This window comes from Gadus macrocephalus, chromosome 8, assembly GCF_031168955.1.
Source record: "Gadus macrocephalus chromosome 8, ASM3116895v1".
NCBI lineage: Eukaryota > Metazoa > Chordata > Actinopteri > Gadiformes > Gadidae > Gadus > Gadus macrocephalus.
Window position 1 is genome coordinate 3,644,427 of NC_082389.1, and position 27,423 is coordinate 3,671,849.

The 27,423-nt window shown below is 42.0% G+C and overlaps 4 protein-coding genes and 1 long non-coding RNA gene across 9 annotated transcripts in view; 2 read left to right on the forward strand and 3 right to left on the reverse strand.

Moving 5' to 3' along the window:
* The window catches only part of slc39a6 (solute carrier family 39 member 6), a 583,352-nt gene that overhangs the window by 193,755 nt on the left and 362,174 nt on the right, over window positions 1–27,423 (forward strand). The gene's annotated exons all lie outside the window — the stretch shown is intronic.
* Window positions 1–27,423, reverse strand: part of LOC132462545 (uncharacterized) — a 570,484-nt gene that overhangs the window by 171,662 nt on the left and 371,399 nt on the right. The gene's annotated exons all lie outside the window — the stretch shown is intronic.
* LOC132462528 (uncharacterized) lies at window positions 166–4,697 on the reverse strand. The gene is made up of 3 exons (XR_009526874.1): window positions 4,252–4,697; window positions 842–929; window positions 166–621 (listed from the first exon to the last, which is right to left on the reverse strand). It is a non-coding gene; the product is annotated as an uncharacterized LOC132462528 (long non-coding RNA).
* Window positions 8,030–27,423, forward strand: part of LOC132462551 (uncharacterized) — a 109,877-nt gene continuing 90,483 nt past the window's right edge. Inside the window, exons 1-3 of one of the 2 annotated variants that reach the window (XM_060058123.1) lie at window positions 8,030–8,832; window positions 9,081–9,151; window positions 10,758–12,778. In XM_060058123.1, the coding sequence (XP_059914106.1) occupies window positions 10,969–12,690 (1,722 nt within the window). In that variant the 5' untranslated portion in view covers window positions 8,030–8,832; window positions 9,081–9,151; window positions 10,758–10,968 and the 3' untranslated portion in view covers window positions 12,691–12,778. Of the gene's footprint in view, window positions 8,833–9,004; window positions 9,152–10,757 lie in introns of those variants that run through there. The other variant, XM_060058122.1, reaches the window with a different exon arrangement.
* Window positions 20,582–27,423, reverse strand: part of LOC132462548 (stonustoxin subunit alpha-like) — a 28,789-nt gene continuing 21,947 nt past the window's right edge. Inside the window, exons 2-3 of one of the 2 annotated variants that reach the window (XM_060058115.1) lie at window positions 23,639–23,738; window positions 20,582–22,980 (exon numbers count right to left, since the gene is read on the reverse strand). In XM_060058115.1, coding sequence (XP_059914098.1) covers window positions 20,720–22,980; window positions 23,639–23,738 — 2,361 coding nt within the window. In that variant the 3' untranslated portion in view covers window positions 20,582–20,719. The remainder of the gene's footprint in view (window positions 22,981–23,638; window positions 23,739–27,423) is intronic. The other variant, XM_060058116.1, reaches the window with a different exon arrangement.

Consider the following 27,423-nt stretch of genomic DNA (forward strand, 5'->3'; position numbering starts at 1 on the left):
TAAAACGTTCCCCTAGGAAATGGGACGCCCCTCCATTACGTGGCTTCATTGTCGCTGACTGCGGACAGCTGACTGCTATGTCAACAGAGGCCACGAGTAGGCATGTTTCAGATCAAGCATACGTTGCGTTGCCTCACATAACATTATGAATTAGTGGATAAAAACGTCAGAAATGCTGGCGTTAACTTTCCTATGTGATGTGACGCGTCACATGGCTTTTAAAAACTCGCAGGATCTCCATTGTAACTCCGTCCGTCTGCTTTTCTGTGCATATGCTCTTTCAAATAAATGCAGACATAAGACACTCCCCTCAACATATCAAAACATTGCCATAGGATAGGATAGGATTCTATTTGTTGTCATTGCACATGTTACAGAGCAACGAAATGATCAGTTACATTCCGTCCAAGAAACATAAAGGACAAGGGTAATGAAAAACAGTTATTTTTATTTGACTGCCAGGTATCCACCGCCGGGTTACATGCTCTTAGGTGATGGTGGGTACCCCTGCCTCCAGACGCCCATATGTCTGTTGACTCCCTATAAAGAGCCGGTGATTGGGCGGGTGCAGCAGCGCTTTAATTACCGCCAATCCAAGGTGCGTTCTGTGATAGAGCGGGCCTTCGGGATGATGAAGACAGGAGTCGAGTAATGGAGGTTTACACACACACACACACACACACACACACACACACACACACACACACACACACACACACACACACACACACACACACACACACACACAGCAAATACTCAATTACAACAAAAACAATGGTCTCGTTTGGTTGATACATTCATTAGGCAATTGGTAATTGTTTATTTCAAACTAGACACATACCTTGTACTTCTTTTCAAGGTTCTCCCACTTCTTAGAAGCCTGTTGCCTGGTCACTTTCCCCTCCACCCCCATTTCTTCCAGAAAAAGCCTACATCACAGCCAACGTACAGTATAACGACACAGACATTCAGTGGGCTATTGACATGGTTCCCGCGGGTCCTTAAAAAGTCTTAAAAAGTCTTAATTTTTTTTGTGTAAAATGAAGGCCATAAATTGTCTTAAATTTACTGTAAATTTGCTCTAGGTATTAAATTTTGCAGAGGGTTTTTTAAGACTGGGAAATTGTCGCGCACAACAAATCACCTAGTGCGTCTTTTAATTACGGCATTTTCAGGAGTTTTACGTTACGTTAACGTTGACATCAGTCATCGGGGGGCCGGTTGCATCTGCAGCTGCGTCTGTAGGCTAACTTGCTGGCGCTACTTTTAGCTAGTGACGGTTGACATCATTAGGCCAACTTGCGCTACTTTCAGGATGGGACAGTGCAAATTCAATGAGAAATGGTTTGAGGAAGATACGTTTCGGGGGTGGTTGGAGAAGGCAGGTGACTACGAGGCAAGGTGTTGTTTATCCCGAAAGGCATTCATACTAGGGAGCAAAAGCTCTTGAGTCCCACATGAGGTCGCAGAAATATGACATTAGTAACGTCTTGGCTGCTATGTTCCCAGATTCTGAGTTTGCGAAGTCGTTCACCTGCGGTGAAAACAAAACGGCCTATCTAGCAAAATACGGGATCGCATCTTTCATAAAAAGAGAGCTGTCACGCAGCGTAAACGATAAACAGTACGTCCTCATGTTCGATGAGTGAACAAAACCACTAAAAGCAAACAGATGGATATCCATGTGAGGTACTGGCCCACGGACGACACCGACAGCCATGTCTTATCGCGGTACTATGGATCACAGTTCATGCTGGATCATTTTAATGTAAGTATTCCAAACAGTAAATTAATTGAATTGTGTGACAGACTTTTTCCCAAAAATCATATTCGAAGTTTGTTTGTTTATTAATATTAATATTCGAATATTTATTAATAATATTATGAGCATTAAATTCCTTCAGTAAGACCTGGATTGGGCTTCGCGGGGTTTGTTTACCGGCGTTGCTATGGTTACCGGTCCTGCGTGTTCCGACGGTTTATTAGGTATCTAATAAATCGCTGTCTAATCAATACTTCATTCAATGCCTCTTCCGTGGTCATTACAATATTATGAGTAGACTGCGTCGGGTTCTCGCTCTCCCTCTTGGCCTGCCATAACAGGTTCGAATATTAAGGGCTGCCTAATATTTGTTTGAATTTTGATTTATTTTTTGATATTCGTGTGTGTGTGTGTGTGTGTGTGTGTGTGTGTGTGTGTGTGTTTGAGATCACTGTCAGCCGTGTTTACATGGACACATCTGATCCGCATAGTTGTGGAAGAACAGCTCAATCGGAATAGAAAAGGATCATATAATACGCCTCAATCGGAATACAATTATCTGTTCGTAATATAATTCTATTCGGCTACAGAAGAGGTGGTGTAGTCTGCTATAATCGACATGCATACACTTATTCCGATTAGTTTGGGGTTTAACTTAGGAAAGCTGCAGTAGTTTGCATTTGGTCCACTCCGCACTCCAAACTTGACCGCTGTCAAGGACGGTGGATTTATTGCCCGATTCATGTCTTTGTTATCACTCCGTAGTAGTTACAGTAGTCCGGTAACATATCAACCCCAGCGTGTCCGGTTGCTAAGCGACGGTCATGGGTGACTATGGGTGACACGGGTGGGTTAATGTGTTCGCGTATCGTCGTGTCCGCGCGCTTCTGAGATAACTTTGCAAGAGTACTACTACTGCTAGTACTACGGCTACGGTTGATGTGTATAAGTGACTCAATTATACACACCTTTTCTATAAAATATTTTTTCTGACATTTTTTGGGTCTTAATTTATGTATGTGTTGGTCTTAAAAAGTCTTAAAAAGTCTTAAATTTGACTTTAAAAATGGTGCAAGAACCATGATTGAGCTCAACACAGAAATACCAAAGTAGAAAACAGACGCAAGAATGAAAAGATTGAACAAGACTCACTGTCCGTCCACACCAGAAGCGAATTGAGCGACCAAATCGCCGGAAGTCATTCACTTTCTATGGGCAAGAGCGACCAAAGCGACCAACGCTACCAGCGGCCAAAGTTGAGCGACCAGAGCGTCAAAAAGAAGTTGAAAACTTTTTAACTTTATGCAAATGACTATTATTCGCTTCAGCGACCAAACACTGACAGCCAATCGGAATGTAGACGCTCTTCGCTTGCGTGGATCCCAGGGAACATCGGCAGGCACTTTGGTTCCTACCTACCTTTATTCACTCACTGAACCAAATGTCGGCTGAAGTATTAATCGCGGCTGTAACTGGGCACCCGGTGTTGTACGAACCCACCCTTTTTCAGTTCAGAGATCGAAACGCCATAGTGGTTTGGATATCAAGTGATGATAAGCGGGAGTATTTATAGGCTACATCTAGAACGTTCGTATTTAAGCGGGAATCATTATAAGTTGCTCTACATGCCACCAATCTAACCAACCAATCGCGTGTAGCATGCTTTAAACAAAACCGTCACATAAACAAACTAATCGACAAGACGAGGGATAAATGACAAGGGATATATCTCTTGTCTTTTATCCCTCTATTCCCCACTATTCACGGAGCCTGAGGTGAATAATTTTTAATTAAATAGTCTAGATAGATAGTCAAGTCTTTATTAATACCAAACGACACAAATCGTCGGGAATCCATTTAGGTGGTTCGTCCCACACAGGACAGTAGCCTACAAGACCACACAGAACAAGTCTGACTGGACATACACACAATACATCACATTAAAACTAGACACGCGTTGATAGATAGATAGACAGAAAGGCCTAGATAGATAGATATGTTCCATTATTTGCCTTGCGGAGCCAACCAGTCCTGTGCACGTATGCAAATTAGCCATGTGCGCCAACGTCTATTTGTTTTGAATGCGACGAATGAGTGCAGATCATGATTTGCAGATCCAGATCAGTGAAACATATTTCAACTACTGCAGCACGCAGGGTTTTTTGTTCTCGGTTGTAATTAGCCTACATTTTAGGATTTTTTTTATATTGGGGGGAATCACTGTCCTACTTGTTGTCGAAGCACTTTATCGAACAAGCAAAACCGTCTCGGCAATATGGCCAAGGTGTATGGGAGAGTTCAATATTTGATATGGCTGTCTGTAGGGCCTACTAAACGCATACGGCTCCTTTAAATGCGTCTGCATAATTGAATTGTACGTCATGAGCGACTTGAGCGACCAAAGCGAACAGAAAAATTCGCAGCGAAAATTCGCAGCGACCAAAGCGTCTCCGACGCTTTGGTCGCTCCTGGTGTGGACGTACAGTCACTCCCACTGTTTTCTGGCGATCATTTTCGATTTTAGGAACTCATTGTCCCTGGTCGCCCTGCAATTAATGAGCCGTCTGGTCTCCTGTGGTGTCCCTGAGGTAAAAGTGGAATGGAAATCTTCAGTTTGACAGGCGAGTGACGTAGCCTAGGTGGCAGCTTTACCGATATCAAAGCAGTGCGCCGGTATAATCAACCAAGTAGGCTAATAGTAGTAGTAAGCAAATCCACTGCACACAAATTTTACTTGAAACCTTAACATGTCATGTCAAGGGTTATCGGATATCTATCTCAACAAATAGCGATAGCGGAACACATTAGCATCGGCTACTAGTGATTCCAAACAAACTTGACTAGTGAATCAAAACAAACTTGACTAGTGATTCAAAACTATCTTCACAATTAAAAAACGCTTGAAAATAGTATTATTACACCAGTCTGCCGTAATTAAAGTGCTGAAAATACTTACATTTGTGCGTGTCCTTCGCTTGAGCCATCGCTGCGGTGCGTATTTGGCGATTTCGGTTGGCCACTAGGGAGCGCCAAAATCTTGTATGTATAGTTCAACGGTTATTTACCGTTATGTCATGTTTTATATCGAGCTCAGAGATCGCATTGTCCGTGTATGACTTCGAGCCGAATATACAAACAGCATGACTCTGAATGATAACAACTAGTAAAAATGCATTTTCCTCGAAACCCTCCCTTTGAAGTGTGGTCCTTGGATAGCTTCGTTTCAAGGGCTACGTAGCCTTTTGTCTTCGCCCTACCCCTTAACCAAAATGAGAATTGGGACACCCTTACCCCTTCAAACCAAGGGGGAGGGGTAAGGGGGAGGGGTAAGGGGGAGGGGTAAGGGGTAGAAATGGGACGCAGAATTCCTTCATGAAATCACCAGCAGGGGATGACAGCAGTTGGTGCTTTTTTGTATGAACACCATGATTATGTTGCCACCATGGTGGTTTGCTGGTGTTTCTTGAGCTCTGTGCTCAAGAAACAAAAACACTTGATTTAAAAGCTCTTTCTTTGTCTCATCTGTCCCACCATTGGCCCATAACAGGTCAAATGTATCCACATGTCGGACTCACTATACTGGTTAATACACACATAAACATCCAGATGGACTTCTTCTATTGGTTACATATAAATACTAGGGCTGTCAAACAATAGTATTTGTGGGTTAACTAGTGATTATTCACACTTTTAAAATTATAATTTAAATCCACTCCAATTGAAGTTAAATGAGATTATCAAATGAAATGACACATTATCATTCATACCAAATGTAGTTAACAAGTAAAAACTAGACCAAGAGATCTTGAGGGGGTTTTATTGACTGTGGGTTGAATACGAAACGGAAGACCACAGATTTGGGAATTGTAAACAGGCAGTTAATTAGTACAATTGGAAACCAACAGTTATTACAAGTGTAGTTAAATTCAAATAAGTAGCACCACTGCAAGGGTAATTTAATGTAAAGTAAGTAAACAAACATGATTTGTCAAATAAACAAACATGCTAATCTTGACAGCCCTAACAAATACACATTTATTTTGGAAACAAACCGGGCTCAAAGGTCACAGTTCACAGTGAGGGTAATAAATGCTTTACTGCAGACATATCGACTCAGGAGTTGGCGTTAAATTCACTTAACAACTTTTGGAGACACAAGAGTGGACAGAGGAAGAGATGATAAGCAATGAGAAGGTGTGGAAGAATCGAAAGATGTTGAAGTGTCTATTCGACTGTGTAGTGTTTCTCTGACAGCAGTATTGCTGGTTTGAATACTGCCCATGGTCCTTTGCTACGTGTCCTAACAAAGCCATCATTGATTGGTTAAATCTGGGAAATTACTTGGAGCGTCACAATATTATGCTGACCTGTGGTATCACTTGGCCCCAGCTACGGTTTTTACTGGCACATCTTGTAAAACAATCTCAGCAGTGTAGTTGCTGATATACTGAATGAAACAATCAAAGAGAAGATAAGCAAAGCCAAGTATGTCACGTTCATGGTGGACGAGAGTACGGATGGAAGCAATGCTGCGCAAATGGTCCTCAGGTACATAAGTGATGAAGGACATCAAGGAGAGGTTTTTCAAATTTAAGGATTTAATTGCCCATGACTTAGGGTGCACTCACACTAGGCCATCTGGCCGTGGCCGTTTTCACACCTAACCGTGCTCAAATCTGCCAGTGTGAGTATGGCCAGTCTTGCCAGGCCAGGCCAACTTGGCCACTTGGGAGAGGTGTGCTGCTAAGGTACGGGCCGCTACGGTACAGATGCTAATGAGCCGACACACGCACGGCTACGCAACCTGAGCTGGATGACGTATAGTCCATGCGACGACCATGGACATAATAAAGGTGACGAGCCTTCTTTCCCATTAAACGGTAAACATGGCGTCAAGCGGTTCAACTGTTGGTTCACGTTGGTCCCATAGAGAAGTCGAGTGTCTGTTAGCCATTTGGGCATTTCGGCTCCAAATAAGCAACAGACTCAGCAAAGTGCGAACTGCGTTCTCTGTGTTGTTGTCCATTGTTGTTAAAACTCTGACTGCCGGCAGACTTTATTATGGTCCATGCAGCGGACGCTTGGTGATTACGTGTTACAACGTGATGACGTATGTACAAGAGCCTACCGTGGCCAGGCCACAGTTGCGACGGCCAACGGCCACGGCCAGATGGCCCAGTGTGAGTGCATGCCAGAGAACAATGGGGCCATTTGAGCATGGTTAGGTGTGAAAACGGCCAACGGCCACGGCCAGATGGCCTAGTGTTAGTGCACCCTTAGACTGAGGTAAACGTGAGGGAATCAGAGAGGCAGATTCAACAGAATATCCTGACTGTGTTAAATATGTAAACATGTAAATATGTAATAATTGTGTAACATAAATATGTAAATGATTAACTGACTAAAAATTTTAAGTACATTTCTAGCAAATTAACTCCAATATAAATTATATTAATTTATTCTACAACTTTCAAATATTTAACTTCTAAACCTTACATTATTATGGATTATTACACGGCTCCTCTCAATGCTGTAGACTGCTCCATTCACTTGCATGGGCCTTCCCAACATTCAGCTGTCAATTATTTTTGTTTATGCTCCGTTCACTTGCATGGGCACTTCACAACTTCCAGCGGTGAATTATATTTGATAAATCACCATTGGCCAGTATAATTGGCCGCTGTCAAGGTAAACAAACAGATTTTTTGCCGTTTGCCATTTTAATCTAGATTAATTTAGATTAAAATGGCAAATTAATCTAGATTAAAAAAAATAATCTATGCCCACCACTAGTTTATATCCAGGTAGACCTGTTGTCAACAGTACTGTTTACTGTTACTGACATACTCCGGCCCTTCCAAAGAGCGAGGCAGAGTGATCTGGCCCTCCTAAGAAATAGTTTGGGGCAACCTGCTATACACTAGAGTCTGACGGACCAAATCACACGTATTGAATATATGAACATGTTCTGTTGTCTTGTTGTTGAGGGAAATTATCCTCTGGCTGTTATACAGGATTCATCTAACCATCATTTAATAATACAATCATATACATATTTTTAACTTGGTAGATACACTCAATTTTTTAGCACGAAAACATTTTAAGTTAATTCTCTGTTGAAACCGATATTTTACCAAGTTGTAACACACACAAACACACACACACACACACACACACACACACACACACACACACACACACACACACACACACACACAGGCAAATGCCAACAGACACAGAGAACTCAAATGAGTTAAATGTAAATGTACATTTATTTGTAAAGCACATTTAAAACACAACAACAGTTGACCAAAGTGCTAAAAAAAACAAAAAAACAAAATAAAGATAAAACAAAGAGCAAACAACAATAAAGCAAGTAAGGATCATACATTTGAGACGACGATAATAACAGTAACAATAGTAATAATAATAATTACAATAATAACAATGATGATATTGGCTAGATGTTGCCACAATGCAATAAATCAATGTACAATCAGGATCAAAAGACTAAAAGACGTGATAAAGATGAGGTAAAAGGAAGGCTGTACTGAATTAAAGGCAATAGAGTAGAGATGAGTTTTAAGATTTGATTTAGAAATAGCTACAAAGCTACAAGCTGTTCCATAGTTTAGGGGTAACAGCAGAAAATGCCCTGTCTCCTCTACATTTGTGTTTAGTTTTGGGAACAGCCAGTGCAGGTCAGAGGATCTGAGACTTCTTATAGGAGTGTATTTGACTAGTAAGTCAGATAGGTAAATGGTGGCTTCCATTTAAGCATTTCAATAAAATACAATTAAATTAAATTTAGTCAAGCAAGCATTTGTTATAGAAATGCTACTGAGTAGGAAAATAAGCAACTTAAGGAAACGATATAAAACATGGCCAGGTCAAATTAAAAGAGTTGTTTCCTTATGGAGGGGAAAATCTTTCAAGACAGCAGTAATTTAGATAAGAAGATATTATTACATGGTTTATAGATCCAGAGAATCTACAGCTTTAAGAGGGGCGGTAGAGAGACAGAGCTCACATGCTTCCTGCTCTCAGGAGACACAGCCGGAACAGCCAAGGTAGGACACAAACATTCTCTGATCAGTTATATTGACACCTAATACAAAAAGGTTTTTGTGGTGCTGATATTAATGTGCACTCATTTGGATCGTAATCGAAAGGACGTTTCAATCCCAAAACCAACGTTGGATGAAAAAAAAAAGACGTTTTTTGCTGATGTTGACCGTCTGTGTTGTGGATTTTAATTCAAGTTTAATGTGATTTATATTATTACAAGTGCGGTATTTAACACTGAGTTTTTCATTAGGTCTACCAGGAGGTGTTCTGGCCTCTGTGTTAAAGGCTGAACCTGGACCTGGTCCAGACCGATACAACCAGGTGCGTTCACTTCATTGTACTGTAATTTAGCATTTAGGGCATGCTTTTTATGAACTCTGGATTAACTAGTGTGGATGCAAAGATAGCCACACTATTTTAATTATGTTTTTTCATAAGGTATTAACAGTATCCATGAATACCTATATGCATGTGAATAGTTATCTTGTAACTCTCTGATCCTATAGTTTGAGGTAAAAATACCAAACCCCTACCCTAACGTTGACTACATATCAGTGCATTGCACGTCTTCTTTTAGAGACCAACCATAGCAGACTTTTTTTTTTAATGTATATTTATAATGAAAAGTGAAGGATTATAGCGATGTGTATATGTATATAAAATATATAACGCTTCTGTCAGGTTTCACCAAATGGCAGACGAGAACCCAATAGCACGACAAGGGAAAACAGTTCAGGTGAAGAAATAGTGTTTATTCCTAGGGGCAGGCAACAGGGAAGGTCCAAAGTCCAAACAGGCAGGTCAATCCAGTTGGAGCAGGCAGAAGGCAGGTCCAAAGTCCAAAAGGGCAGGTCGATACACGGGCAGGCAGGTTCAGGATCAGGGTCAGAAGACGCGGGAGAGCTAGGGTTACACACTAGACAATCTGGCAGGGAATGTTTGGGAGGAGAGGACTGATATAGGGGGAGCACAGGTGACGGTGGTTGGTTAATTAGGAGAGATCAGGGTGGCAGGCAGGTGAATGGGAACAGCAGGTAACGCAGAGCAGGGGGGAGTGGCCGAGTCTGAAATGACATGTGTTAGTGTGGCAAAACAGGAAACGGACAAATGAAAAAACTACAGCCTTGCTGAAGTTGTGACAGCTTCCAATTATATAATGTGATACAGACTATTATGTTTAGAGATTACTCATGTTGTTTTTGTGTCTCGTTCAGGTATTAAAGTATCGCTGCTTATGCATGCATACGAATACAGCTAAATCGGTCTGGCATTTATGCCATAAAGAAATGTACAATAACAGACCGTTGTGTATGGGTTATTTTCAGCATTTGGCTGATCATCATCAACATTGGCATGAGGAACCAATAAGAATGGCCTTCCCAAATTAAAACATATAGGAGCTTCTGAAAAACTGAAAGCTCAGAAAATGCGAAGTTTATACATAAGGTTAACCTCAGTAGGCCTACAAATGAGGCGTTTTGAAGCTCTCAACTTGAAGCTCTCAACTAGTGTCCCTTTACCAAACCAGCAGAGCACTGCGAGTATCTTCTGTTCAATAAATTTTGTTCTCGAGGGAGTGAATGTACTTCAAATGTTTTGAGATGGAATCATTACTAGACTGTGTTATCTTTGGAATATTGTGCCATGAAGTTATTTGGAATATGTGTCATCAAAGTAACGCAGTAAAGTAATGCATGTGTCACTAGACAGACAAATTTACAACCCTACACTGAGTATGACTTATATATATATATATATATATATATATATATATATATATATATATATATATATGTGTATATATATATACATATATGTATATATATATGTATATATATACATATATATATATATATGTATATATATATGTATATATATACGCAAGCAAAAGGAGGTTTTCCTGACATGTCTTGTGTTTCGTTCGCAGATCAAACCAGGAATATTTCTACGAGAATCTCTCTTCAAATCAACAAAGAAGCAGTCAGATCTCTTCTGATCGAACCTGGTTAGCCAGTCAGGAAAGCCAGGAAACTGATTGTTGGCTTTCAGGCTTCCTCCTGTTATCTTCTCCAATCCTTAGAAAATCTTACAACTGTTTGATTTGTCAGAATTCTGAGAAGTTAACAAATTGGCCTACAATGATAAATACTTTGAAAGAAAAGTTTAGTTGGCCCCCTCCTAAGCGGTTGGCAGAAGCTGTTAAGAATGAAGGCAGGAAGACTAAAGGACCTTCAGGTACTCTGGACGTTTACACTCTTCCTCTGAAAGCCCAGCCCATGAATGTAGAGGGATGCAAGCGCTTCATATTTGGAAAAGACTCTGTGAAAAAGAACCGCACCATCATGGTTCTAGGAGCCACTGGGGCGGGGAAGTCCACCCTGGTCAACAGGATGATCAACTACATCCTGGGGGTCACATGGGACGATACCTTCAGATTCAAGTTGGTAGACGAAGGCACGGCCAAGTCCCAGGCTCACAGCCAGACCTCTGAAGTCACTGTGTACAAGCTCAACCACCGAGAGGGCTTCCAGATCGACTACTCCCTGACTATTGTGGATACGCCGGGTTTCGGAGACACGGGAGGCATAGAGAAAGACAGAAGGATCATAAGTCAGCTACAAAGGCTTTTCTCAGCTGAACATGGAGTCAGCGAGATCGATGCCATCTGCTTCGTGGCCCAAGCGTCTCTAGCTCGGCTTACACCAACACAGAAATACATCTTTGACTCAGTGCTCTCCATATTTGGCAAAGATGTGGCAGAGAACATCCGGATTTTGGTGACATTTGCAGATGGCCAAACCCCTTCGGTTCTCCAGGCCATCAAAGAATCTGAGGTCCCCTGTCCTAAAGAGAAAGATGGTTTACCAATTCACTTCAAATTCAATAACTCTGCCTTGTTTGCTGACAATAAGGTAACCGGTGCGAACAACAAAGGTGATGACAATGAGGATGATGATGATGATGAAGAAGAAGATGGCTTTGAGCAAAAGTTTTGGGCCATGGGAACCAGAAGCATGAAAAAATTATTTTCTGCTCTGAATGCTATTAATACCAAGAGTTTGACCTTAACCAAGGAGGTGCTCAGACAGAGAGCTCAGCTGGAGAACTCCATTGAGAATCTCCAGATTAAACTGAAATTGGGCTTAACTAAACTTGGGGAGATTGACCAAGAATGTAAAATTCTCCAAAAACAAGAGATGGCGATCACAGCCAACGAGGCATTTGAGTATGAGGTCAGCGTAACAAGGCTTGTTAAAGTGAAAGCCAAAGAATCATCACTTAACTGTGAGAAATGTAATGTCACTTGCCACAAATCATGCAAGGTACAATTTGGTGCCATGTATTATTGTGAGGTCTTTAACTGGAGGGGTAACTGCGTTGAATGCAAAAGCAAGTGCCCTCTATCGGCGCACGTCCGTGAGGGTTTCTACTGGGGTTCCGAGACTGTGAAGGAGAAACGAACCTTCAAGGAGCTAAAAGAAAAGTATGAGATGGCCTCTAAGGCAGCAATGTCCATTGCCGACATCATCAAACAGATGGAGCTGGAGTACGCCCGCCTACACGAGGAGGTGGTCAGGCTGATGGAGCGCTCAGCCCAGTGTCTCAACACCCTGAAGGAGATCGCTCTGAAGCCCGATCCACTGTCAATGCCTGAATACATCGACCTGCTGATAGAGGCAGAGAAGTCAGAGGCCAAGCCTGGCTACCTGGAGCGCATCAATAAACTCATGGAGCTGAAGAAAAAGGCCATTACCACGGGGAAGGTTGCTAGCGGGGCCACGGTAGTCACGATGTGGGGGCAGGACAGTCCAGCGGCGAGTACCTCTCCCAGCGCCAAAGGGACTGGGTCCATTCAATAACATGTGCTTCACATATCAAAGCTTTTGATTTGATTTAATCAAATGAGAGTGAGAATTAACATGGTAATGCAATTTATAGGAATTAGACATTTTTTCTGTTATTGGGTCCCCAATTGGCAGAGTAAAATGCATAAAAACGCTGATATGTGAATTAATATTCCTAATTAACAGAGGATTGTTTGTTCAGCTCAGTTTCTGTGTGAGGAGCCCCCCCCCCCCCCCCCCTTTCCTCACTCGTAAACCTTGACCTGACCACTGCGATAACATTGAGTGTGTGACCCAATCAGTCTCGATCGCGATGTTTAAATGAAAAGATATGGAGTTTATTAACCTTATTTGGATTTTCTCTCTGTTGTTTTGTGTATTTTATAAGCATGGCCGCTCTCCCGACTCCAGCTGAAACACTGAGTGTATTGACTCAATGCTTCTTTGTTCTAATTTTAAGGACTTAAAATGAATTGTTCAAATTCAGGTGCTGATGAATTTAAGACACGTATCAGCACATTGGATTATAGCTGTGATGTACTTGAGATATTTATTATGAGATTAATACATTCATTATTATTTTGTTTGTTTGTTGTGTTCTTTATCATTAGTTTGTAAATGAAGATTTTATGGCAATTCATGATGCATTAAGTTTTGGTCTCGGGTAGAGACATAATTCTCCCTTGGGTCTCGAAGTGAAAGGTTTTGCAACCCCTGGATTAGAGGACAAGAACGAAGGCTCTAAAGAATATATTTCATGCAGTATAATCATGTTGACACATTCCTGTTACCTAAAAGAGAATAAAGGATGAATACAATGATCTGTGATGACTTTAAGCCTTTTTATTTGATCATTACTAAAATATTTGCTTGAAGTTATCCCGCAGGCTGTCCCTTATGGTCACTTTCAACAAGGTCAGTAAACCACTCCTCAAGTAGTCCGGTAACTTTTCAACCCCAGCGTCTTCGGTTGCTAAGCGACTTCAACGTCTTTGGCAGACTATTTCTCTGCTGATCAGCACTACGAATGCTGGTAACAAATAAATTGTAACAAGCCACACCATGTGAAGTTATGTTTTCGTTTTGGCAAGCAGCCGTGTAATAAGCGGGATAATGTATAGAACTTCGCCGGTCATTATCGGGAAAATAAGCCCCTTCAGGAGTAAGCACACCTTCGCTGCGCGCCGGTGTCCTGTTCGCCCTGTCGGGGCTTATTTTCCCGATAATGACCGACGAAGTTCTATACATTATCCCTTACTTATTATACGGCTCTTCTCAATGCTGTGAACTACTCCATTCACTTGCATAGGCCTTCCTAACGTTCAGCTGTCAATTATTTTTGTTTATTACACCGCTCTTCTCAATGCAGTGGAATGCTCAACGACTTTGGCGAACTATTTCGCTGCTGATCAACGCTACAGGGGATAACAAATACATTGGAAAAATACACACTGTGTGAAGTTATTTTTTTCGATTTTGGAAGTTGCCATTACTAATAATACCAATTCTCTTTGGCTGGGATGATGAGGCATCAGACAATCAAGTCCTTTTAGCCTGAATACATAGGCCTAGGTAAAAAGCACCAGAGCAGGTTGCTAGTGTAGCGGCATACTCTCTCTCGTTGCGTTGCGTGAATGACACGATGAAACCTTTGGCAGCCAGCCGTTTATTCTGGTTCTTGGTTATATAAGGTTATATTTTCAACAGGGGAAAATCACGGACGAGAATCCTTAAAATAGCAGCCTCTCCCAGCCGGGGTACAACACGTTGACTGAGGAGAGTCACGTGTGCCCAGTTAACGTCAAAATACCACATCCCCGCATTCCACTAGAGGGAGCGCGAGCACTCCCACGACCACAGCCAGCGCAAGGGTCTCGCTGGCAATAGCAAGTGGGAAGCACCAACCCCGCTACATTCCCCTCCACTGATTTCCACTTGCCCATTCAAAGAACAAACATACAAATGCTGTGAGAGACCCTGAAACAAACCATATCAGGCACAGAAAACAACAAACAAATACACAGTGAATAACAAAACAAAACAAAAATGCAGTACTGTTCATACCACAGGTATAAAGCATTCCAGTCAGTGACCATCCCAGAAGAATTTGAATGCGGAAGGGCTGCAAAACCTTCCACCAAACATTGGAAAAAAAACATGCCCGTTTACATGTTAGGCTACCAGATACCACATAATTTACACAGTATAATCGACAACCACCTGGACCCACAACATCTTAGGTCACACAGGTTCCCGTAACCATACAAAGCTTTACCTCTTGTGAGGAGAAAAAAATAAAAATAAAACACCACTTTAATATATACAAAAAAACAAGATCCACAAACATTAGAACCCAGCAAGAACTTTCTGGTGCATATTTTGGATGAGCCTGACTACAGGTCTAATAACCCTCCCATATCTAGATCTCACACCTAGCATTATACCACTGCCAGCAGTAGAGGGCTGAGGATGCCGTACCCTATCTACAGCAAGGTCACCCTCAACAGAAGACCGCAAATCTGGTGCTGACACAGGGTTACGACGCAAGTCAGTCTGGACCGAAGGACAGTCAAGTTCATCTGTCAAGTCAGGCGGAATTCTCCAATCATCTGTATCCACAGGTGAATCACAGGAGATAGTCTGGGCCAGAGGGTCAACAGGCAGTACCAAACTTTGAACTTTACTATTGGTCTTTTCAGATCAGAGCACATGGGTTGACCCACAGTCTTCGACTGCATGGAAATTGATTGAGGCTGCTAAGATATTACCACACAAACTGCAAGAAAGACTATTATCTAGCGTAACAAACAACAGACTTAAGAACGCGCTTTTCTCTTCCTGCGTCCTCTTATTTTGTTTACTTTCTAAGATCTGCCTTAAAAACATATGGAGTTCCCTGGAATTCTCCTCTCCCCTCACATCCCTTGTTACGATGGATTGCACCATTACTGGGCAGATCTTCTGTCTCCTTCATATATAATTCACTGATTCAGCACAGGGCCAAGGCTTTACCAATTTAAATATGGAACAGGGAAATGGGGAGTTTGAAGATAAACTTGGATTGGGAGAGAATTTGGTGCAATTTAAGTAGGACTTCCAAGAACCTAGCTCACCTACTAACTCACTTCAAAACCAACATTCTTACACATGTTTTGGGATTGTCCGGTTATCTTTAAATTCTGGTTTCATGTAAACTCAGTTTTAGCGGACATACTTGATATTTTGTATGTTCCTAATCCTGTTTTTTGTCTGCTTCATTCTGATATGCATCTAAAGCAAATTCAGTTCAAAATTATGTTCGCAGGGTTTACCTCTGCAAAGAAAACAATTTTTGAAAACTGGTTTACTCCAGATATGTGCATGAAATCTTTCTGGATCCATATAGCCTGGTCAACATTGTCAATCTTGAACATACAGCTACCCGACTTAATAAGGCACGACCAGTGGCTGTTTGAGCTTGGTAATAATAATAATAATAATAAATGAAATTTATTATTGTTATTATAATAATAAATTATAATAATTTATTATTATAATAAATTATAATAATAAATCCATTTGAAAAACAATAAAGATGTTTTTCAAATGGACCCCTCCATTTGAAAAACAATAAAGATGTTGATCACAAAAAATGATATACAAAACGGAATTTCGATATCATTTATACTTTCTTCAGAATCACAGTTTTAGTTTCAAACCGTCATATTCTACAGTTGGTCCCATTGAAGCCGTCTGCCCATTCTGACACTCAAATTACGTAAAATGTCAGAAACACTAGTCGAATTTCAACCGTTTACCTTCGTTCAAACCATTTAACAAATCTAAACACTTGTATCTTCAATACTATCCAAACAGAATTTCGAGAATCACAGTTTTAGTTTCATACCGTCTTCGTTTTGAGTCGGTCCTATTGATTAACGTTGACGCTGGAGCGTGAGGACGTTCAGTCGCGTTGCCAGATTGGGCGGTTTTCCCCGCTCTTTTGGGCTATTTTTAATCACGCACCTGCTCGCTATTCTCTTAAATACACACACACACACGCACACACACACACACACACACACACACACACACACACACACACACACACACACACACACACACACACACACACACACACACACACACACACACACACACACACACACACACACACACACACACACACACACACACACACACCAGCAATGCAGGGCAATACATTTGACCTTTCAGATTCTTCAGTTCCGTTCATTTTACATTTCTGCATTTTTAGCAATGCCTTGTGCTTCTCATTCAGCTTTCAACCATTTAAATTGTCTTAATTGGTGTGCATGTTTACATTGTTTACTCCATTTAGACTTTTGTTCAAATCCCTTCACTTGATTTAAGCCATTTAACGTTTCTTTATGTCTTAATCTATATGGCTTTATTAAAAAATATTTTCGACCTCACTTTGCACTTCAGCACTCACGGCATTTTCTGCAGGAAATGCATTTTCTAGCTATTTGATATCTCATTTAACTTAAATTGGAATGAATTGAATCCTTTTAAAATATAGGTTTAATCGCGATTAATAAAATGGACAGCCCTAGTATTTATATGTTAGTTACCAATAGAAGAGGTTGTCCAGGTTTGTGTGTGTTAAAAAAAATGTGCAGCTTCTGACATCATAGGTGGGCGTGTCCACCGATAGATGAGCAACGTTTGCTACAGTCCACTGGGTTGGCTGGTAGACTGATCTATCCAGCACACATCAAGGTGTACACGCCACTTGTGATGTCAGAAGCTGCACATTTTCAAAACGCTTGTAATGGCTCACACTAACACCTGTGCTTTGTTCCAATATCCATACTATCCGTAGTCACTAGCCTTAGTTTGAGTACGTAGGGCGTTCCAATTCAGATCGGGCGGAAATAAGTGTACTGAAAGTACCTGGATAGTGTACTCAAAACGGTCAAATCGCGAAGTTTGACACGATGTACACTTTTCGTACTCAACGGCAGCCATCTTAGCTACGTAGCGGAAGAGAGCGGAGCCAGGCTGAGCCTAAGTCGGCGCATTTTCCACATAGCCTGCATTAATAGTCATTTTGTAGTTTATATAGCTTTTATAGCTTTTTAAAGCTGCTAGGCATAAAGAGTTCACAGTTCAAAGTGGGATGTTTATTGCGGGGGAGGAGACGCGGCGGCAGTCGTGATCGTAGTTTCCGGTCAGTGCACCACAGAGTATTCGATTTGGAACAACACTGACATCTGAAAATTAGTATCGGAGAAATTAACCATTACTTTTATATTAACTATGAGTATTATCAGGCCTATACACATCAGGCATATACATTAATGGTGGAAAGTAGAGAAACCACCTCTGGACTCAGAGCAAGGGCCTCATAAGGCGCCAAGGAGCCTGGGGCCCCGGCTACTGACGTCCTCCCATTATTTAGATTAACTACAGGAGATGAACACATACCTAAAGGAATGTAAGGCTGACCGTCCATGCCATATAAGGCAATTTTGAGCATATTCCAGGACGGTCATATTACATGCAAAACGGCTCAGTTTGAATGGATAAGAGAGACCGGGATCGGAGCCCCGGACAGTGCTTTGCAAACCATTCGGCTTTCTTGTTGCTTATTTGTGGGTAGCAATAAAGTCTCTGTCAATACTTGTTCCGGACTCCCCGATTCCTTATATTTATAGTTAGTTGAAGCGATAAGATAATTCGGACATAAAGTGCTACATCATTAGCGCACTTAGTGAGTGCGGATGGTCTACTACGTTTAAGTGTACTCATGGAATTATGGATATTGGAACACAGCACTTGTGGTATAATATGTCGCCTTTAAACGTACAACTCGGAACATGGGTCGGTAAACAGTTGAAGGGGAATTAAACTCTTTACCAATCCAGTTAAGGTGAATAATTTTTAAATATTTAAGAAAACCAACAACTTTCAATAATATAAAACCCAAAATAGGCTTGAGCCATTTCAGACTTTTTTCAATCTTTAATGATGATTTTTTTCAAGGGTAAGATGATGTATAGCAAGCATACAGCTAATGATTATAAATGTGTAAATGTTGCTTTTACAGCCTCTGTTCTAGTTTCCTCTTACATATTCATAATCACATTTACACCCAACAATTATTGATCACAATTTCCTTACTCGGTTTTCATCAACAGCATCCGTGTTATTATATCATAGACCAAGCTTTAAATTAGTTCATGTAGCAGACAAAGAAGGATGTCATTAACTGTGATGTTGACTAATTTCCCCGAACCCCTACTGTGGAAATAAGGGATGGTTGGATCAAAAAAGAGAAATTTTTTACATGCGTCAGGTCGGTACAAAGTTGTGGCAAAGCCAATACCTCAAACATAAGGAGTAACAGTAGAAACAAAGAGAGTTGAATCGAACACAGGCGATTACCAACATTACTATAAACTATAAAAAAAAAAATAATAAGACATGTGCTTTAAAATTGCTGTTATTATTCAAACAAACGATAAAAGTATCAGACTTGTTTATCTCAATAATAATTACATGGATTTAAAATATTTTCTTTGTTGAAACAAAAATAAATGTTTGCCCATCCCCACTAGAAATCATTTGTTATTTTTAAAGTCCAAAGAAATTCTAACATTTTTTAAACAATCCCTTTTTTTCTTGCCTTTTCTGTCTATCCACAAGGAATTCTTCCTCTGTTTTTGTGAGCTTCTCTCGTTTGGAAACCTTGGCTATGATTTGGGCTTTTCCTTTCATTGTTTCCAGAGACTGAATCCGTGCCAGGTAACCCTCTTTGCCCTCTGACCTCTCTCCCTCAATGAGCAGCTCGATGTACTCTGGCGTGCTCAGCGGGTTAGGCCGCAGAGCTATCTCCTTCAGCCGAGCTATACAGCCAGACGACGTGTCCATCAGCGACATTATCACATCCTGCAGATTGGCAATCTCCTCTTCCTGGTTTTCAATCAGTTGCTGGATTGTCATCTTCGCCTCAGAGGCTTTTTCATACTTCTCTTTCAGCTCTTGGACCGTCTTCATCTGCTTCACCTTGACGTAGTCCCACCTGTATTTCTGGTTGAAATGTATGTTCCAGTCACAATTTCCAGGGCAAACCCTGCATTTCCCACCACTCATGGCAGCACAGCCACTCTTTTCCCTATCATCTGCTATGGCACAGGGGTAATGACAAGTCACTGAACACTGCTGACAGTTGGTGATGTACTCTCCCTTTTTGGTAAGGGTTATTTGAACAGGTTTGAGGATTTCAACTTCAATTTGAAAGTTTTCATTGGAAGTGATGTCGGCGTTGTGCTTTTCGATCTGTTGTTGGGTTGATCGGATCTCATCTAGTTTCGCCAGCCCCGCCCGTAGTCCTTCCACAGCCGCCTCCAGCTGCCTTCGCTCGTTGAGAACCTCTTTGGTTAACTGCAGGCTTCTGGTGGTCATTTTGTCCAAGGCAGTGAAGAATGTTTTCATGCTTTTGGCCCCCATCGCCCAAAACATTGCATCAAAGTTGTCGACCTCCATATCTTCATCAGAGTCTTCATCAGCTCTGTCATGAACACATCTATTGTCCGCAAACAGAGCAGAGTTGTTGAATTTGTGGTGCACTGGAAGTCCTATGTCTGTTTTAGGACATGGACATTTGGAAGCATTGATTGCCTCCAGAACAGGAGGCTGCTGACCGTCTGCAAATGTGACCAGCATGCGAATGTTCTCTGCTACGTCTTTACCAAAGATGGACATGACTGAATCGAAGACGTACTTCTGTGTAGCTGTTAGTCTTGCTAGAGAGGCCTGGGTGACAAAACACACTGCATCTATCTCACAGACTCCCTTTACCGAGGTGAAGAGTCTCCTGATCTGCTCTGTGATCGCCCTGTCTCTCTCTATCTCCCTTGTGTCGCCGAAACCCGGAGTGTCAACGAGGGTGAGAGAATAAGGAACTTGGAAGCCATCTTGGTAGTTGATTTTGTAGGCGCTAACATGGGATGTCTGACTTTCTGCTTGTGACTTCAACTGGCCCTCATCTATTAGTTTGAAGCGGAAAGAGTCTTTCCAATCAATGCCCAGGATGTAGTTGATCATTCCATTGATCAGAGTTGACTTCCCTGAACCTGTTGCCCCCATAAACATGACGATTTCGCCTCAGGCTGTTTTTGCCAAATGTGTAGCTCTTGCATCCATCTATCCCTACATCATTTTTCTCCAGGGCTAGCTTGAAGACTGAAGGAAAACCAGATTTCATTGGTAGGCTTGATGTTTTGATTGATTCAGCCAGTCTCTCAAATTCCTTCTTGTCCGTGTACACAACTACAGATTTCTCTTTGCCAAGGCCAGCAACTCCACAGTCACATCTGACTCTGACAGTGTATCTTGTCAAAGGCTGCAGCCCTGTAATGACTTGTTTAAATGGTACCTGTTCTGACTCGTTGACTGTGAATGTTACTTTGCTCCATAAAACCTCTTCAGGTTTAACTTCTGGAGATGCTTCAGTATATTCTAAGATGTAATGCTCAATCTCAACTCCACATCCAAGCTCAGTTGGTTTCTCCCAGCTGACTGATAACTCTGTAGAATAATGTTCCACTTGTAGTTTTTCTGGAGGACTGGATGGTAAGGTTTTAATTAAAGCGCTGCCTTCACAGGCCGGACCGAAGCCAATTGCGCACTTGGCTCTACACCTGAACTGATACTCTTGATTAATCTGCAAGCCGGACACTGTGACATCTCCAGCCTTGCTCTCCATTTGTTGATGCCAAACATTGTCTCCATGGACACAGAACTCAACAGTGTAGTGGGTGACAGTTCTCAACCCAAATCGAGGTGGGGAAATATTCAGTGTTACACTGTTATGGGTTATGTCACCTGGGATCATCTCTGGCTTCGAAGGTGGTTCAAAGTTGTCGGTGACTAAGGAGCCATCCTTGTAGAGGTGGAGAGTTGCACCTTTCTTCTCATCATCACTTATCGCAGCTGTTAGAAACCTGATGCTGTTGTTCTCCTTGTTTGCTTCTGCAAAATTTTTGAAGAGCTTTACTTTCTCTTGTACTTTGTCCATTATGTCATTTGAGAAGAACCATTGTTCCTTTTCCACATCATAAGCACATGGCACGTTGTCTGTTTTGGTTTCATCCAAGTAGTTTGACAGAGCTGAAAGGTAAGGCTCTGGAGTTTCCAGGGAAGTAAAAGAAAAGCACACAGCATGTGTGATATCTCCGCTGTGGATCTCATGGTGCAGAGTGCTGCGACTGGTGACGATCGTCATGTTGGGCATTTTGTCAATCAGAGAGCTGATGATTTGGATTTTTGTCTCTTTGCAATCCATCCACTCATGCAGGTCGTTAGTGTTGAAAGGAGAAGAATTAACCTTTTTCAGGATCTTTGCGAGAACACTTTCCTCCTCTCCTCCTCCTCTGATCAATATGAGTTTCCTTGCTATTATCTTCTGGAACTCCAGTTTATACTGAGAAATCAGTTCTTTGAAAGCTTTCACATTTTTCTTAATCTGTGGGAATTGCTGGGCTGTTGTGCATTTTTCTGCATCGTTGCATCTCCTTTCCAGCTCGCTGAGGTCCTCCAGGACATTCTGAGCATCCCTTACTAATCTATCACTTATCTGTCTAACCAGTTGAGCAGCAGCAGAATCTAGAGCCTTCAGTGGCATTAACCAGACCTTCTGAGGCACTGCGTTCGCTCCATTGGTTCCCATTAGCTTAGGCAGGCTTTGATAGACTTCTATTGCCTCATGAAAGGACACAGGGTGTTTCTCAAGGTTAAAGTCCCCATGGAACTTGCAGGAAAATTTGTCGACATTTGCAATGTCTGTGTCTGCCATGTTCAGAGAACCTTGGCCTTCTATCTTCAAAGTGGGTATCTTCTTGATCAGCACCTTTAGATTGCCCTCAATGTCTTGCCTATCTTCCTTTTCTGACACCTCACGGTCAAACACAAAGAAGGCTTGTGCACCATAAAGGATTCCTGTCACTACGTGTGTTGCTAGACCTTTCTCAAATACATATGGGTGCTTCACATTACCTCTGCCAATGTGATTCATTGACAGCTGTTGGAACTTGGTGGTGGTTTTGTATTTTAATGTCACTCTAGCCTGATTTCTGGAAATCTTAGAATCTGAGAGAAATTTAGCAGAGCCTTCTATCTCAACCAGTCCACACAGAAAACTGGCTTTGAGTGAAGCTTCAACATTCAATGCAGAAGATTTGTCTTCGATGGAGTCAGAAGCAACTATCTCAAAGTCACTGTTGGGTTGGGGCCTTTCATCTGTATCTTTCTCTAAGGCATCCCGGTCCCAAAGTGTCAGAGCTTCAGAAGAAAACAAAGAGAAAACAAATCAGAATCCTAGTTGCTTTACATCAGAAGTTCGACATCTTTTTAATATCAATATTGTAATTTTGCCTAATTTTTTAGGGTTGTTTTAAGGACAGGTTTGTGAATGCATGTAGCCAGACAGTCTGAGCAAGCAGGGACGATTCTAAATGAGCCAAATACCCGAGACAGGAACAATCGTCAAAATGTCGGTGTCAACCACTCTATTTCATCCTAGACAAACCAGAAAGGGGGCTCAATGTTCAAAATACAGGAATTGTCCTTTGAGTACTAAAGTACTAAAAGTACAAATATAGTACTTAGCATTGTGTAGCATCTAATCATAGCTATCTTTGTTGCACTGGGAAATGGGTTAACCTAATGATTGTTAGTGCTTGGCACTTGGTTCTATGAACATCTTTACTGTACCGACAGCGATATATTGTTTCTCATTCTTCTAAAAAATGTACTTATTGTAAGTCGCTTTGGTTAAAGACATCTTCAAAATGCCCTAAATGTACATTTCAATGTGAATGTAATGTCAATGTTTAATCTCAATCTGTTATATACCAGGATGAATAAAGGTTAACATCTTGCCAGATCCATATGGGTTCAACCAAAACACCACTCACATACTCTGTTACATCATATTTACCAGGGATCAGTGAGTCGTTGCGACAGTCGTAGAGCATCCCCAGACTGAAGGGCCGGCCCAGTGCTGCCAGCACTACGGTCTTACCACTCTCCACGGCCATCTGAAAAAACACACACACACACACACACACACACACACACACACACACACACACACACACACACACACACACACACACACACACACACACACACACACACACACACAGATACACATATTTTAGCTATTTTAGCCACACAGTAGTTTACAACCAGGACTGGTTTCTGGCTGCTTCATGAGAATGCAATCGTACAAACGATAGATGTGCAACTTGGGCATAGATGGCCGAGAGCTTAGAGAAGCAGCCTAGTTACCTGAAGGTGTTATTCAAAGCAGGGACATTGGGAGGAGATGAAGCAGCATTTCAGTGTTTGCTGCTAATGATTTCAGTAGATCGCAGACGGATATAAACTAAAATACAAAAAAGCCTTTATCCAGATTATTTCAACATAATAAACTCCATTACATTTATTTCCATTGGATGATCTTACTTCTCAAATACAATTAAAACCTAATTTAGTGAGACTTCTCACCATAGCCCATAATTACACAACTAGGAGGTTGTTTTATACAAACTTCGAAAGAAATGGAAAAAATAAAACAACAAAATCATATAAACAGGCCTTTGCTCAACCTCAATGTAACTCTATATAGTATAACCTCCTGCAGGGCAAAATCCGAACAACATAATGTAAAATAAATCCGCTCTCCTACTTTATCCAACATTCACCAGAAAATACGTAAGTATGTATATATTGGCATCTTCAACAGGATACATTCCTATATCAAGTGTTGGAGCTCCCTCTGCTGGACGTACTATGTAGGCTCTCTAGTGTGTCGTAAAATGCGCTGTTCCGTATGTGTGGTGTATTGAAGTAGGCTACCTACAAGAAATCCACCGTTACCTCCGTCTCCGTAAATATACGAATAACAAATAGTTATCCTTATAATACATGTAGGCCTACGGTACCGGGGTTTGGCAGACACCCTTCACAGGTGTGGTGAAATACCGGTAACTAATCAACTTTAAGTTTCGGAACATTGAAGAAAATGTTGCAATAAACGCAGTAGATGACAAATAAATGACTCTAAATTCGTCTCATGTTTTCAACTTGTGTAAAATCTATGAAGACCGAAGCGATTCAACAGGACATGAGACTGCTGCTGCTAGGCTATATAGGCCTACTATTTACCTAACCCTCTTTCTGAGAGCGAGAGAGCGCGAGAGCGACATGCCACTGGATGCCTATGTCTGTGTTTTCGTGTGTGTGTGTGTGTGTGTGTGTGTGTGTGTGTGTGTGTGTGTGTGTGTGTGTGTGTGTGTGTGTGTGTGTGTGTGTGTGTGTGTGTGTGTGTGGCAAGCCGAGTGTGCCACAATTCGACTTCAATTAAACGCGTTCTGAAACGCCAGCACGCGTGCCCAGAACGCGTTTTGGTTTTCCAGAACGCGTTCCGGCGTTTCAGCGCGCGCGCCCAGAACGCGTTCCGGCGTTTCAGCGCGCGCGCCCAGCGTTTCAGCGCGCGCGCCCAGAACGCGTTCTGGCATTTCAGCGCGCGCGCCAAGAACGCATTCCGGCATTTCCGCGCGCGCGCTCAGAACGCATATTAGCATATTAACAGCACGCGTGCTGTTAATATGCTAATGCGCTCCTCCCCTCAATTTTCTCAGCCAATAGATTTGAGCCGTTTTCCCCTAATCATATGCTAGGGCAAACACACAGACAACATCAGTCGAGACCAGTGGGGTGTTCCACAAAGCCGGTTTTATCACATAACCGGGTAAGTTAACCCAGGGTTTGCTGTAACCCTAGGTTTTCCGTTCCAAAAGGATCACGGTATGTTAGTTGCTATAGCAACATATGCTCTGAATCAAACCTGGTCGGACCAGAGGGGTGTTCCACGAACGGAGGTTTAACAAACACTGAGTTAACGCTGAACTCTAGGTTGATTGACCCTGTGCCGACCAACCCAGAGTTTTCGGTTCCACAGCAGCGGTTATGCATTAGTTCAATCAACTCGGGGTTGGTTAACACAGGGTTGTGCGCGTCCACGCCAAACTTAAAAAGACGTGATGTATGGATCATGGAAACCCTGATCGATATGGCGAAACGGGCCGCTTATTTCAATGAAATGGAACTCCAGGTTCTCCTGGAGAGCTATGACGAGGAGAAGGACATTATCACAAGAAAAGGGAACGCTAAAACCTCTGGAACCCGGAGAACCAAAGCCTGGCAGCGGATCGCTGACCGCGTAAATGCGTTAGTTACACGTCAAAAGCATGATCCTTAATATTTGAGCCATGAATATATAAATATCCCAGTTAAGCATTCTTAAAGATCCTACCACATAACCCCTTTCTTCTAAAACAACATGTACTCCGATTGCTTCCAAGCGGTCAGAGGATCAAGTATAAAAATGAAGTATAAAAAACATACAAACTGGTAAGCTTTTCCCACCATCGTATTGGTATAAATTTAAATAAGCCATTTTTTTAAGCCAATCGTGAAAAGGCCGACAGTCGGCAGACTGGATCTGGCCCTCAAATTGTCTTGACCCCGGTGGAGGAGCTGTTAATAAACATAAATTCAGGGCGCCCTGGCATGGAGGGGGTAGCCTACCTGGAGGTACCTACCACCTCAGAGAGTCATGGGCCATACACACTGGTTGAATGTAGGTTTTTGTGTTTTCTTGTATTTTAGATTTTTTTTGCCTTCGAAGTAACACATGCAAACCGTGTGCTTGCCACAGCGCATACTAGGCCTATTCCAAATGTTTCTTTTTTTGGTAACTGGGTAGAAAACCTAAAAGTGACAATTCATCAACTTCACAGATCAAGATGGATCAGTGCTTGTAATGAAGCCGCCGGCTACGATCGAACATTCTCCAGTGGATGCAAGTCCGTTAGGACTATTTTATACTTTATGTTGTAAATGCCTCTCGGCATAGTAGGCCTACTCAGACAATATTGCTCTTTGTATGATAGGAGGCCGATACAAATCTTGGATGGGTCATCTGAAACGACTGTGATGTGCTCAGCATCTCCAGCATTATAGCCTAGATAAAACTACCATTTGAAAAAAACGGAGGGCTACGCAAATAGTCTGGAGTGAACTGAGGCCAGGTCCTCGATTGGTAGTGTTGGCTATGCAAGGCTATTTAAATATATTAAAGATTTGCGCGAGAATCTATATCTCTCCACTCCAGCAAAAAGTCATCCAATATGCCAAGATGTCGAGCCGTGGTCTTATCAATCGCTCCCGGTGGATTGCACGTATAATTTGCGCTCTGATATCAGCAGTTCACTCATCAAAAGGGCATGCCATTGTGAACACATGAAATCTGCGGTGAACGCCGGTTGAAATACCCAAAACCGGGTTATGTTTCAAACTTAACCTGCGCAAAACCTGGTCCGACCAGGTTTGATTCAGAGCATATGTTGCTATAGCAACTAACATACCGTGATCCTTTTGGAACGGAAAACCTAGGGTTACAGCAAACCCTGGGTTAACTTACCCGGTTATGTGATAAAACCGGCTTTGTGGAACACCCCACTGGTCTCGACTGATGTTGTCTGTGTGTTTGCCCTAGCATATGATTTGGGGAAAACGGCTCAAATCTATTGGCTGAGAAAATTGAGGGGAGGAGCGCATTAGCATATTAACAGCACGCGTGCTGTTAATATGCTAATATGCGTTCTGAGCGCGCGCGCGGAAATGCCGGAATGCGTTCTTGGCGCGCGCGCTGAA